The sequence below is a fragment of the Hippocampus zosterae genome, chromosome 20 (assembly GCF_025434085.1).
Source record: "Hippocampus zosterae strain Florida chromosome 20, ASM2543408v3, whole genome shotgun sequence".
Lineage (NCBI taxonomy): Eukaryota > Metazoa > Chordata > Actinopteri > Syngnathiformes > Syngnathidae > Hippocampus > Hippocampus zosterae.
The window spans coordinates 6,665,355-6,680,253 of record NC_067470.1 but is presented as its reverse complement, the minus strand read 5'-3'; the positions used below and the strand labels follow the sequence as shown (position 1 = coordinate 6,680,253).

General features: G+C 47.5%; 1 protein-coding gene across 2 annotated transcripts in view; it reads right to left on the bottom strand.

Annotated features, from left to right (window-relative positions):
- Positions 1 to 14,899, bottom strand: part of sema5a (sema domain, seven thrombospondin repeats (type 1 and type 1-like), transmembrane domain (TM) and short cytoplasmic domain, (semaphorin) 5A) — a 67,545-nt gene that overhangs the window by 14,708 nt on the left and 37,938 nt on the right. For both annotated transcript variants that reach the window (XR_007960343.1, XM_052054432.1), the window contains exons 7-15: positions 13,392 to 13,605; positions 11,690 to 11,975; positions 10,300 to 10,435; positions 8,234 to 8,438; positions 7,302 to 7,509; positions 6,903 to 7,020; positions 5,190 to 5,371; positions 4,649 to 4,792; positions 2,660 to 2,807 (exon numbers count right to left, since the gene is read on the bottom strand). Coding sequence is in view for 1 of the 2 variants with exons in the window: in XM_052054432.1 (XP_051910392.1) it covers positions 2,660 to 2,807; positions 4,649 to 4,792; positions 5,190 to 5,371; positions 6,903 to 7,020; positions 7,302 to 7,509; positions 8,234 to 8,438; positions 10,300 to 10,435; positions 11,690 to 11,975; positions 13,392 to 13,605 (1,641 nt within the window). In the remaining variant the exon portion in view is untranslated. The remainder of the gene's footprint in view (positions 1 to 2,659; positions 2,808 to 4,648; positions 4,793 to 5,189; positions 5,372 to 6,902; positions 7,021 to 7,301; positions 7,510 to 8,233; positions 8,439 to 10,299; positions 10,436 to 11,689; positions 11,976 to 13,391; positions 13,606 to 14,899) is intronic.

Sequence of the window (14,899 nt, the reverse complement as noted above, 5' to 3'; positions counted from 1 at the left end):
TGACATTTAAGACAAACTTCCAGACGTGACATTTTTGTGCGGCTGGTCCTCTTCGGAGGCTTGATCAAACGCCATCGTGTCCATGGCGACAGAGCCTTCTTTACATCTCCATGGCACATCAGTTTAATTAGCACCGTCTCATCTCCGCAGCGCAATTTGTCAAACACAGGCCTCGCCCTGTGTGACTTCGTCATGGACGATGCAGTTGCCGAGGAGATGAACTTTTGAGAAATTTCCATGACACGGTGCAAAGTTGCAATCATGTAACAAACACATATCCGAAAAATATTCATTTCAACCGTTTAGATTTTGCGCGATAATTATTCATCAAATGCAACCAACTATATAAGGCCTTCAGAATTGCAGATTTTCAAAAGCTTGACGCCAAATTGGTTGAAGATGAGTTGCATCTCCAGCGTCTCTATGCGGCACGCCTTTGCTGTTAAGATGTCAGTTTCAGCTCTCTTGACAGCATGTCGGGCAGGCTGTGCGATTTCAGTCGTAAGTGAGAAAGCAATCCTGATTGCCAGTGGATGTCGCCGCGGCATGAATAATTAAAATGCGAATGGACATCCCTCCCGGCTTGTTTGGGTGACCTTCATTTGCGGAACCGTTTCACAATCAGCCGTGCGTGATTTGCAACGCGGGGTAACTGTAATTACCGGGGCTGAACTCCACAAAGATCTGACTGACATTCACATTCGATGATGGATCAATTGTCCATAATTACAAAGGTTCACGATGTCCGCAATTGATTACAACCCCCCCCACCCCCCACTGTGACTGTTTAAGAATTCAACTTCTGTAACACGTCGATGAAAAGTTGATGTCCGTTTTCCAACACACTCTGAACCCTGATATTCGTACATATCCATTTATCACTCCGAAAGGAAAAAAAAACCCCAAATCTGAATCTGGATGGAAATTTGAACTTGATTACAATGTGATTTGAGTGCTGGATCCCTTCGTTCTCCCTGAATTTGAATTCTTCACATTCATTGAAGACATTTCCGGATTTGTGGCCAGCTTTGCCAAGTCCGTCTTAATACGCTCCATGAACAGATAAGACGCCTCACTCGGCTGTAGAAAAGGCATCGCTTCAAAATCAGCCCAGACTTTCCGCTTTGGGAAACACGAGTGTTGAATGCTGAGCTGCTCTCCAAAATCCATTTGCATAGTCTACCATTAACATTGCGACGTTCCTTGAATAGAGGCGAGCATGATGGCTGATGCGTGGAAGTGGCTATTTTGACATCTTGAGCGCTAAAGAGAAAGCGCGTTAGGGGCAATAGCGTGTGACCGCTCAATGGAAGTGGGGGGAGGCGCCGTTTCCATTTGTGTGATGTTGTGTAGCGACTAACATGTCATGGTCAATTATCAGTGTGCGGGGCTACCAGGCTGTGAGGGAGGCTTCAGAATGCAGTGGGAACTTTTGTTTCCATCTTATCAGACGGTCCATTAGATACCGCTTAGGGCAGCCTTTTTCCACAAATTTAGTCGAGTCGTGGTTAGGGGGGGCATCGTCGTAGGTTTTAAGTAACAGCCGCTAAAGGGTTACTTTGACGGGACATTCCTTCTTTTTTCCCTCCCAATTTGAACTCTGTCCGTGTCTCAACTGTTGCTAACCAAAAGGACTCAAATTAATTTGTGCCCAGTCTTCAGACATTGCGGCAGACTATGATGTGATCACCCTGCAGTGATTTGCATCCATATTGGAGCAACTTGGCATGTTTGTTCATCTCGCCTCGGTCGGTTCTTGCCTTTTGTCATCGTCCCTTTTTTTTTTCTTTCTTTGATATTTAAAAACACTTGCTGTTCTTCAATATTCAGAAAACATACATGTACAAACAAAAGCCCGCTCTCGAGTCGACACCTCCACCCGTATTTCCCTCCCCTGACCCCCCGGCTATTGTTCACAGAAGTAGGTAAAAAAAAAAATCGAGACAGCAATGCCATTGCTGCAAGGTTAACTTCTGAATGAGCTAGTTAGGAGAGCTGCACGTAATAAAGAAATCAAAACATAGATTTCTTTTTTGTCCAAAAGTCCAGTCGACGTCGGTCAAGCGCGCCTCACTATTGACGGCTCTTCCCGATGTGCTCGTAAAGTTCCTCCAGACCAAACTCATCCAAGCATACCTCGATGGCAGTGGAAGCCAGAGAAGAGTCAAGTTGACTTTTGTCCATATGGTCAGCACACAGCAGGTTTGAATGGCTTGCTGACGGCGGCGCAGTCACCAAACAATTTGCATCCGTCAGAGCTTTTTTTTTTTTTTTTTCTCTCGAAGCATAACACTCAAATAAACACCAAAGGGGCAAGGAGGAAAGGACACCCACAAATCTCGATTTCATTTCGGAGATAAAAGCAGCAGAGGTGATGTGATCATCACGTCGCGCAGGCAACAAGAGAAAACGATTCATCGGTCAGCCTGACCTTTGTTTGGGAACACGCAAAAGCTATTCATATGCGGTTTATGGTATTTGTGGTACATTTGTGGCCCCGGCAATATATCGGACAGATGCTTCCTTCCGCACTATAAATGTGACCAGGATGGGGCTCCGTTCCTTTTCCGTAGCCGGTGAGACCGCTAACCGCACCACATAGCGCAAACTGAGAGAGCCGTGAGCGGATGGGCAGTGCATCAGATGAACGGTGACGTACCTGGCCACAGCCGGGACAGTCGTTGCCATTCTCGCAGGTTCGCCGGCGCGACTGGATGCCGCCGCCGCAAGGCACATTGCAGCGTTCCCATGCCGACCAGGCCGACCAGTAGACGTGCGGCGGGCAGGGCAGGTGTTCGTTACAGTACCTGACCAAGAAAAAGGGAGCTGTAACATGAGCCGCGGTCAATCTATCCATCCATCCATCCGTGCGTGCATTTTCTCGATGGCCTCCCATGGGAAGCCGAGGCCTAACCCAGCTGACTTCAGGCAAAAGGTTGCTCGTCAACGACAGGGCACCTATCGACAGAGCCTAAAATCCATAGACATGACACGCGTGTGCAGCCAGATGCGTTGCTAGGCGACGCTGAAACAATGGCCGGCTCACTATCCGAGATGGGAGGATTGCCGCAGCTTCGGAGTGCGCAAGCAAGCACGCCAGAAACTATCCCCCCTCCCTTGATTGAAGAGCAAATAAAGAATTCAAAATAACAAAGCGACTGTTCCTTATTTATTTATTTTACGACAGAGCGATTCGCGCCAAAACAAAACCAAGCATGACGAGTGTCCTTTGAGTGACAAGATAATTAAACGTGAAGGCGCACGACGCCTCCTCCGCAGTGCGTCTGGCCACCAAACGGAAACGGCGACAAAGTCTTGATTCCGCGAGGCAGGCGTGTCATGTTGACAAATTGGACAAGAGCGGCGCATTGTTCTTCACGTGGCTTTGAACGTGGCGTCACCGTTACCATCGAAATGCCCGCATGGCAACAGACAAAGGAACAACTGACGGACGACGACGCTTCGGGAACGCATTCGTTGCAAAATTGTTACGAGACGGGGTAAAAGCGGTTATTTTACAATAACGCCGTCAGGCCGTCATGTAGTTTACAACTTTCCTAGACGCTATAAAACGGCTTTAATTCCTGTTTTGTTGTGTTTTGGCTTGCGTGCCTTTTGGGATAGCTTTAAGTGCTGAAATAGCTTTCCAGGCTGAAATGGAATCCTTTCCATTGTGCTATTCCCAAATACTTGGCTCTTCAAGGAAAACCAAAAGCGATATTCTTGAATATTGTGATTGGAGAAAATAATCCTTGGAGGGGTCTTCTTTTTCATGTTGACTAATCTGCGTGCTTGAAGTGGAACGGAATAGGAGGGGGGGGGGGGGGGGGAAGAGAAAAAGTGTCAAGAAGAGACCGGATCACAAATGTGTGTGCGCTACGTAGATGAGCCGGTTTACAGAAAGTCACACAAACGCGCGCAAAACGAGTCATGCCTAAGAACTTCAAACTGCGCTTTTAGCATTAAAAAAACAAACAGGAATATATCAAATACATTTTTTCCTTGATTTCTATAACGCAAATTATTGTCCAAAGGCAGATTTGGCTCGTAATCAAAATATGTTTCGAGGAACAAAACAAAGCACGATCAGCCATCTTTGTCGTTTATGATTTCACCAGTTGGCCGGTTTTTGTCACGGTGTTTTGCTCGAGGCAACTGGTGGAGCAGGAGAGCACATCTCAAGGACTGTTGCAGCAGGAGGTGCAAGACAAAGATGGATTGAGAGGCGACAGGAGAGAGATCCGATAATCGTTATCCGTTTTAGTTGTAATAATAATGTGGGGTGCTCCATTTCCCCAAAGGAAAGGATGACGAGAGATGGATCAGTCGTGTGCGCCGCGTAGTTAATCCAGCTACTTTTCTCCATATTATTCGAGTATTAACTTGACGGCATGTCTATTTGTCGTCCGTGAATCTTCTCTTCACTTTGTACCTAATTTATTTTTCCATTTTGAGTCTCAAACGGTCCCTCGCTTGATAACGCCGCAAAATTCATCTATTATCGCCGTCATTATGACTTCACTTTAATATGTCTGACAGGATCTTGCGCCATTGAACTTGACATTTCACATGAAGGTCATTTTGCCTTTTTTTTCCCCCAAGCTTTTGAAATGAATTCTCAACGAAGACAAGGGGACGTTTGTGGTACCTCTCCTCGCGATTCTGCCCCACGCACACTCGGCCGCCGTGACGAGGGGTCGGGTTGCTGCAGGAGCGCTGACGAACTTGAAAGCCAATACCGCAGCTGGTGCTGCAGGGAGCCCAAGATGTCCACGGAGTCCAGGCTCCGTTTCTATGGAGACACAAAAGGAATTTAGAACAAATCATACTTTGTCATTCATTAAAAGACAGTGGAGAGTATGTCATTGGCAGGTTTTACATTCGGAATTCACTTGAAGGACATTGTAGAATAAACAGAGGGCGTGCTCATTTTGTGCCGAAAACTCCATATGGAAACCAAAAAAGCGTTTCATTACAATTGCCACGTTCTCAAAAAGTTGGGAAAGGTGCAAAAAGGGCACAAAATCATTGGCTTACTAAGAAAGATTGAATTTGTGATCCTCATTAACACATCATCGCAACCCCACGTTATGTGGAAAAGCATTTGGAACGATCGTTTCCATCTCAGCGCACACAAGCACACTCCGGACAGTTTTTTTTTTGCAGTCAACGCATCGGGCGAAACTTGCCTGGAGCAGTTGGCGACCTCGACGCTGATGCCGTGACACCTCTGACCGCCACACTGAGGAATGGGGCTATCGCATGCGCGCGTCCGACATAGGCAGGACCCCGCGCCGCCGCCGTCATTGTGGCTACAAGCCGACCATCCCGACCAGGCGCCAAAGCCGCCATCGACCGTCACATTACGGACCTGTTGGCGATGAAAGCGGATGACGTCAAAAGCTTGAAAGAGAAACGGCTCGTCCTCGAAACCGGCCTTGGGAGCGCGTTGCTTGGCAGGAAAACACAGGCGGAGGACGGTGAGCGCGACACTCGAATTCAGGCGTTGGCAGGCAAATATGCAGTAACCGAGGTGTGCAGAATGATGAAAATGCGTCTCGGAAGATGATGTTCTAAACGATGGACACACGTGGAAGCGCAACGATATGAGAAAATACGCGTTGCCAGCGTAATAGAAAGGAGAAACCAAATGGAATGAAACTAAGATTGTTTTCTCAGTGGAACTCGCAATGACTTTGACCTCAATGACCTTTGCAGGAAAGCTATAATGAGCCAATAGTGAAATAAGTGGTCATTATTAGGATTTATTTTTGGAGCGTATTGCAACGTCTTGAAAAACTGCGATCTGTCAAACAAACATTTGTTGCTTTGCCATTTTCCATATCAAGATTCTACGTGGCTCTACAATTTTGCCGCTTTTCACTTAATTGACCCTATTTCTGCGCAATGTATGCATCCAAAGTCAAGGCACCCACTTGTGAATTTCTTCCTTTATTTAAATGATGGAAAAAAAAGGTTTTTGTGTGATGAGATGACTGCTGAACTGCTCCAGATGATGGAGACGAAAAAGTGGACAAAGTTGCAGGTAGCAACCTGCCTGCAGATGTAAGCGCTGCATTTTCTGCTCATGTGACAAATTTCCCCGCAGTATTTCCAAAGCAAATTTGTGTCGCCATAATGGTAACGTATTAATCCTACTTGCAGATGCTTCTTATGCAGATGCGTCTATTTATGCATGCACAAACCTGCGCGTACGCATATGAAGTCATCTTTATCATGAGCAGCATCTCGACACGAACGGCCATGGTTTAAACGCCGCGCACAAAATACTGACACTCATTCGTTGGAATGATTTGGATGCTGAGGGATAAAAAAAAGTGCCACAGTTTTTATGCAAAACACCCTCATTTTCCATGCGAGGGACGCCGTGAGGAAGTGTATCGAGGGGCCAACCGGCTGTTGTACAACTGCTCGAGTCGCTGCCGCAGCTTCTGTCGATTACGCCGCAGACTGCCTGCCATGACAATTGTTGTCAGAATGTGCGCATGCCGTTATGCGCGCTTTCCCGAAGACATGTTTGAGAGACTGACAATCTGCCTGGCAACATGCGACACAGCACCGAGCAGCCTCCTCCGGTCGTGAAAAATCACACGAGGGATATTTCTCAAAAAGCGGCGCGGCAATGAAAATATTGAGCGGTTGTCGCTCCCCAAATGGTGACGAGTTTGAAGAAATGGAGAAGCAGCCAGAGGTGAATGCTTTGAGGAAGCGCGCCTCCGAGACATGCCGCTCCCCGTAAACTTTGCTTGCTGGATGGGATGAATTGAGTGAATGCAGAGCAACTGGGGGGGGGGGGGGGGGGTGTAAATATAAGCTTCATGTGGATTCAGCGACTTTTTAAAAGAAGAAAGCGGCAACCCCGCAATGTGACCGATACTCACCGGGCACTTTGTAATGCTCTGCTCCCATTGGCTCATTCTGGCGCTTTCTTCGAGCGTGGTGCATTTCTTCAGCAGGAGATCCCAACCACAGTAAGGGTCTCTGGCCCCCACGCACGCACTGGCAAGAGAAAAGTAGGCTTTTCAAAACAAAACAAAAAAATGTATATGAAATTTATATGACGATCACCAATTTAGGGGGAAGATAATAAGACAGAAGCGCAGTCGTGGGCGTCTCTGGTTTCTGGCATGAATGCTGATTTTTATTATTTTTATGGTCTTAGCTAAAGCCCCCGGCCTACACTCAGATGAAGGCACCCACCCGACACAAGACGAGGTGTGCTGGCTCGCTTTGGATGCTTTCCATTGAGACAAAGTGTGTTTGTTTGCGCATGTACTCACTCTCTGCCCTTGTGGTAGCTGCAGCGCTTCAGGGGGATCTTGACGACCTGGTCTCGTACGCCCACGTACAGCTCGCTTCGGCTGTGCAGGATCAGCAGGCTCCGAATGGGCTGCCTCTTCCTGGCGGGGAACAGCTCGATCTCCTCCAAGAGGCAGCTTCCCGTGGACTGATTCAGAGGCGAGAGCACTTTTCTGATGGTGCCGTAATCTACCAGAGGGAAGGAGTGGGGTTTTGCTCGCACCAAAAAAGGGAAAGCGTTTTTGTTCTTGGTATTGTGTGTACATCTAAACGTAAAGCGCAGGGCAAATTTACGAGAGCACTTCTGAGACCGTGCGGCATCAAGAAGATGCGGACGCTTTCGCTTTCAGTGAGCCCGGACATTTTGCCATTTTGAACGGGAATGAGCAATTTCAAGACGAGTCCGTCCGTGTGTCATTAAAACAAACACCCCCGCCAACTACATCACTAATGTTGAGCTTGCTACAATTTCTCCCCTCCCATGCTCCCGGTATGTGTAACAAATGATTCCAGAAGAGCAATCGGATGCCTGGCGAGCGTCTGGTGTCCCACCGATAACGTTTTCCACGCTTCACTCGGGCTTTCGTAGCCTATTGTGACACGAGTGAGATCAAACGGGATGCTGATTGCCGGTGACGCACAATAAGGCCGTGAGAATACATGCGAGATGTCATTATAATCGCTTCTGACTTGATTATTATTTTTTTTCCCCCCTCAACACAATGCTTTCAGGGTCGTAACAATACCACGTGTGGGATTGCATGATGCGGAACGAGCATTACGTCTGCAGGATGTCAAATATGTCGAGAACACTCGCATAGTTCATACTTTCTAGTTTTATGTATTGCTTAAAGAGGCTGCGTTTTGGTTGACTCCCCAAAATTTGTCCAGCCCCTTCATTTGGTGAGGTTACCTGTGGCTAAATAGATGATGTGAAAGAGCGTGTCTTTGCCCTGCACCACATCCACGGCCACGTGGCTGAAGCGGACGTTATCCTCCATGAAGTAGGGCACGGCGACCACGGGTTGGACCACCTCGTGCATCAACAAGAACTTCTGGGCGTCCTGCAGGTTCCTCTCCGTCAGGTTCACGTACGAACCCGAGTGGATGGTGCCGCACTGTGGAGGCGGACATGTTGGAAATTGTCATTTAGACGACGTGCGGCAAACTGCGGGTACATGTCGGTAATACTTCGAGAGAGCCGCGGCAATTGAAATCTGTTGTTTTGGCACTAAAGAATGAACCGGCCGCAATATTTGACGGCAAACAATCTTTTCATTCTTGTTACCTGCAAGGGGTCTTGCCGTGCACGTCATCACACTGAGAGCTGTCGGTACATTTTTTTTCACCCCGTGTGTCGAATTTTAACGATGAGGACTATCCATCATCTTTGTCGGCTTTTGTCATGCAGCTCGTGAACATGTCGTGTATGTGCAGAGTGTACCGAATGTGGTTCTAATCTTGTAACTCAGGTTAACCGTACTTTAGGTTCCAGTTAGCTGGGGCCGGGCCATCGTGTGAGCATTATTTCGAAGCGACTGGCTACAGTCGCAGCACGGCCACTTTATACGGATCCATTCCCTCCATTCCACCGAGTGACAGATGAGCATCATGGAGGCTTTTTCCAGGATGGGCAACGGATCACCGCCCTCACGGACGGGGAGCGCGCGTGCTGAGGGACAGCGTAAAGCCTTTAGGGTTGCCTGCTCTTAAGATTGTTTTCCTCTCGGCAAAGAGAGACGCCGTATGAGCATCTATCATGTGAGAGCATCTCCCCATCGTGCTCGTGGCCCAGTGAGATTGGCCTTGTGCGCAGGGGGGGGGGGGGTCGCTATGATTGCATATCCGCCATCGTGACAAGACACACGCACGCGGGGCACCTTTAAGATGGATGCGTGCGTTTGCCCGCTCGGTCCAGTTGAGGTGAGGGACAGAAGCGTCATTTGGCGGAGTGTGCGACTGTCCTCGGCAAAGATTGCAAGAGCCACTGAGCAAAGGCACCAGAATTGCACGTTTGGGGGGGGGGAAAGTGATCACGACACAAAGGCTCGCCGTTTTGATCGAACCCATGCTGCCATTTTGAAAAAATATTCATCACAAATACTTGGTTCAAACATTCATGATTAGCCGGAGTACCTTGGCGTTATCAATAAACGTGCCAGAAAGCCTCCCCCAGCACAGACGCTAACACAATAACCCACAGCCGCAATATATCTAAAAATCAATGTGCGTGATTGAAACAAACAGCGGGATTTTCTGTGAAGACCGATCGCTTGCAAGGTTTTCATTGACTGATCAGGATGCGTGCGCTGAATGATGGCTTCACAGACTTCATTATTTGCCCGAAGTCTAAACTCTCCATTTTCTAGTAAACTAGCTGCGTTTTTTAAACGACGTCTACGTCCGCTCGGGGCTTACAAAGGGATGAAGCAATAAAACGGTGTCACCTTAAATTCCGTGCTCATAAATCTAATTCGGCAGCATTGACAAATTGATGAGGATGTCACTGAAACCGAGAGAAAGTGGGCGTCGGCCCAGTGGCGAGCATCGGCTATTGTGGGCAATTTTAAAGGGGGGGTGACGTCGAGTGCTTCCGCTTGCAGGAAATATGCACAGGGCGCGCGTGTTCATGTGTGGCAGCGATCGGCGGCTCGGCCTCCCTGACGGCGAGCGCTGAGGATTATCTGTAAAACTCTCAGCGTGAGAGCCACTTGTGCTCACAAAACATCCCCCCCCTTTTCCCCTCTGTGTAATCAGCGGTGAGGATAAAGCGCTTCGGTCCCGCATATGTAAAACAAGGATGGTGAGCAGAAGGTCTGGGAGACATGAAGTTGTAAAATGTAGAGAGCATCATTGAATTGATTTGAAAAACGCGAGCGCACGGTGGATGAAATGAATTGGACCGAAATGATCGCAGCTTGTTTGAGGAGGCTGTGTGAGACTGTTCAAGGTTTCATGTTTTTGTTTTTTTTTCTCTACCTGGAAGTCGGGGTTGGGGTTGGGGTAGGGCAACCAGGCCGAGCGGGAGTTTTCCTGGTACTTGAAGGGTCCGTTGAAGACCTGCGATATGGCACTCAGATTAAAGGCACACACGGCGGATGCGGCGATGCTGTTTCTGAAAGTCAGGAAGCGGCAAGACGGGAAGAAAGGGGGGGGATGGCGGGAGACAGATGACGGACGAGAGATACAAAGAAGTGTTAGAGCGCACGAGACGGCCAAAGCTATAAAGTGTATTTGTCATTGCCGTGAGCCAGTAATACGCATCAAACACACCCGGAAGGTCCACCCTGCGCTAAATGATGGCCCGCATTGGTTCGTAAATTCAAAAACGGGACACAATTAAACACTTTGGCTTGTCTGATTAACGGCACACGTCTCCGCGGTGAACTACAGCTTCGTCTTTTCCAGCCGTCACTTCCAGCATGTCCAAATGTCGTGCCGCAACAGTGGAAGACAAGATTGAGAGGACGCTTTTCATTCTCCACACAGACTTGGCCCGTGCGATTTAGAATCCGACGCGGCTGTTTATTAAAGTTAGTACGTGCAGGCGGAATTTTTCAGATACCTTGCAAACGACTTTGTTTGCAGCAATTGGGAGCCACTGAATCGAGATTAGTCAGCTTTTAGGAAGTGTCTGTGTCTGTGCGCGTGTTGCAAAACTGACCAAAGGATTGCATGCTAAAATAAATGAATCCCTTGATTTTTTGGCATCTCTAGTTTGTTTTGATGTGTGTTTAGTTCGGATGACATCTGCTTGCGTAAAATGCGTCAGCACACTCCAACATCATCTGATTTCATTTCACGCAGCCAATTGACTCCATAAAAAAAAACCGGAGCAAACACGACACGCCATCATGTGGAGGCGGTGGCGGGAGCCTTGAATCTCAATGGCTTGACGGGTCATCGGTCAAGCGGAGGAATTGTGAATGAGTGCAGTCGCATAAAAGTCTGCAGCGCGTATGCCCCCTGCAGTGCCAACTATTTACGATCACTGGGAACTGAGCTATTTTTTTTTCCTTGACGTTTGCAAAATATGACTTTTTTTTTTGTACGTGCAAAAGTCCTGCTAAATATTCCGCTGTTTTTGTGCGAGTTAGTTTTGTTCTCGTTGCTTTGCAAATGTCTTCAGCTGTTCCAATTGCAAGTGCTTGTGTATAAAAAAATGTGGATTTGCGATGACTTGATATGCGCCAATTTTGACGGTGGCGCGGACACCCGCAGCGGCTCCCTGTTGTCTCGAGAGGGAAGAAATTTCATCTGCACATTTGACAATAAAGTCGATCCAATTTCTCAGTGGGTAAGACACAAATTTTTGCCAAAATCAGTCAGGCAAAACGTGGTGCCGATCCTAAGACATGCCAAAACTCACACGTTGGTCGTAAAGATGCCGTAGAGCAGCTCCAGCTCCGGCAGGTAGAAGGTGCCCTGCAGCTCGTTGTAGTTGAAGGGGATTTCTCCCGGCCGGGAACAGTTGAGTCGAGCCTTCATGAAGGTCGTCCACGTGTCCTCCAGGAGGAAGCGCCCGCCGATGTCGTTCTTACAGACGCGGCCGGCGCGGGAGAAGACGGTGCGACCACAGTCGTGCTCCACCGCGTACTCCCGAAAGAAGAAGTAGGTGAAGTTGCCGATATCGTAGGATGACACAAAGTTTGGCTCTGTTGATGGAGAAAAGAGAAATTGCTGCGCAAACTGCGTCAAACAGATCCAGTCGCCGTGTCTGGGCGTGCGACGCACCCAAACAGCGGGTGACCGGGATTAATAACTACAGGCGCTGTTATTAATGTCTTTGCATTCCAGTAGGAAAACTCATTTTTCATCCTTAAAGGTTGAGAAGAAAAATAGCCACAAGAGGTGAAACGTAACAGTTCTCACCCTGTCAGAAACGCGTAACCCCAGCGACACCGCCTTAGTTCATCTTTTATGTATGACGTGATTGGATCCGAACCGCACGCTTTATTCTCCTTGGCGGTGATTGAATTCATCCTTAAATGGAAGTGTAGCAGCCCCGCCTTTCTCATTTCAACCTTCTTATCCTCTGCACCTTTAAAGGGCGCAGCAAGAGAGAATAACAAATCTACCCGCCAGAAAATTCGTAATGAAGCCCCCGTTTTCCCAGGAGTTGTCATCTCGAAGCATATGGTGACTTCTAATTTATTTTTTCAATTTGGCTCTTAGTGTACCAGCGGGACTGCCTGACCAAATAAACTTCTCTTCCTCTTTTGCCAAACACTCTAAGCCGTCTTAAACTCTCGACGATGCGCCCAGGTGCCATTTTCCAAAAGTGCTTTTTCCATCTTTGTGGAAAAACGGAAGAATTACAAGCTTGGCGCTTCGGGATGTGATGCATATGAAAGCATGCCATAACTAACAAATGTGGCTGAAATGAAAAGAAAACCAAAGAAAACAAAATTAGGCTCTTTTCCAAACTCATTAATGAATTAGGGGACGAAAGTAATTCTTCAACCCAGAGGCATGCATTACACCTGCCAACCTGAGGATATAAATCACTTCCCACATTATTCGGGTTGTTTGAAAGTGCGTCTGACGCTGTGCTCGACGCAATTCTAAACATTCCGTTAAATTGTTGTCGTTTATCTCTTACTTTGGGTAGATAAGGTGTATTGAAAAGTGCCAAAGAGCCATTTGAATGCCGCAGGAACTGCTCACGTCTTCAAAACCTCCATTATTATTCATGACGGCCTACCTTGACATTGCACACTTCTTTTCAAACTGTGCCATTATTTTCAGTCGAAAAACACAAAATGCGGTGCAAGTGCATGCATTGCGGGGACGTTATGGTGAGGCAATAAATAAAGAAACAAACTGTCGTGAATATCTCAATAAACTCCTGTAAACAAACGCAAGCACATGGGCAGCCCTCAGTGAAGCGGTCAAAACGGTGACAATTGTGGTCACTGACCACAATTGTTATTGTTGATCATTTTCCGCTTTACGTGTTCGTAGTGTCATTTCCTTGGTGACAACACATAAATAAAATGTGCGAAAACATAGGTGGTTTAATCGGATATCATTTCTCAAATGTTTGCATTCCATTAGCTGCACCCGCCTACCGTTAAGCCACTTGGAGTTGTACTGGGCAGTCCGTAGTGGTGGCAGGCCGCCCAGGCTTCGGTAGATGGCGGGGTCTCGCCCGGAAAAGTCCATCGCCGTGGCCGCGTAAAGCTCGCCGCTGGATGTGATGAGTGCGGTGGAGTTGTGGAGGGGATTGTAGGGACATCGGGCCATTCCGCTTATTTGGTCATGGATCTCGGTCAGATTGGTGAGCTGGGGAAAAAAAATAAATACAATCATCAGGCGGGTGATATACAGCAGTAAAGAAATTGTTGTCACTGACAGGCCAGATAGTCCTAAAACACAATTTGTAACACAAGCAAGCGTACAAAATAAAAAGGAATGTACTTGTAAATGGGATGCATTTCTTATTTCTCAATCATGGATCATTGCAGAAAGCGGGAAGGAAAATTGAGGACGGCATATCAAAGGGCGACATTAAAATACAAACCACTGAGCTCTGGTAATGTTTTCTTTTCTGCTGCCAGGATGCAAATGAAGCAGACAAAAAAAATGGAAAAAATCATGACGTTATGTTTGGTTCATATAGCACACACAAAAGATACGAGTACAAAGCTTGAAATGGACGAAAGCTAATCACAGGGCAGCTTTGGACTAATTAGCTGCATAAATCCAGCAGCTGCCAAGTTCAAAGAGACGAGAAAATACGATGCAATACGACGCCAGCCATTTTCAAGGATGCTTAAAAGGTTCAGCGTTCCCTGTTTGTTTTGCGACGCAGTGCAGCTGCTTGTCTGCGAAAAACATCACTCAGCAACATCTTTGAGAGGCTTTTTTTTTTCTTTTGCTCATCCCAATATATAAAAACAATTTCCAGCTCGACCCTGACATTACTTTGACAACCTACACTTTCCTCCAAGATGTATTACATCTTGCTCCAAGATGCATTATTTCATAGTCAACACAATACACAAGGATTAGCTCGGGGGAAGTTCATTTAAGTTTGTCTCCAAGCGGAGGAGTGATTCTGGATGCAATTACTTTCCTGTCACTCAAAAGTTCCGCACATACGACTCGGTACCGGTGACACAAGTCCTCCAATGTTGGCTCAACTCTTAAGCCTTGACCCATAAAGCAGCTCAACAACCTCTCTGGCCTCACACACTTTTACTAAAGATGTAATGAGTTGGCCAGAATGGCAGGCAAGCGGTACTCCACCCAACAAGAAAAGGCGAATTCTGGAGCCAATTTGCGATTTGGATCAGAGGGGGTTTACGTTTGCTCTGTCCACGTCTGCTCCACCCAAAACCACAACAAAACAGAGCGCTTCTGCGTGCCCGGCCGGGCTGCCTTGAAATGAAAGCCTACAATTGACTGGACTCCTCCTGCGGGGCAGGCCCGGATGGGTCAGTTTTGGGCCATTCCAAGGAAGAGCAATGATGGATCAGGTGTACATGCAAGAGGAAGTGAATCTAAAGCGGGTCTTTTGTGCAGTCAGCAGATTTTTTTAAACACAGAGGGAATGGGCTTGATGTTTGGTGCAACT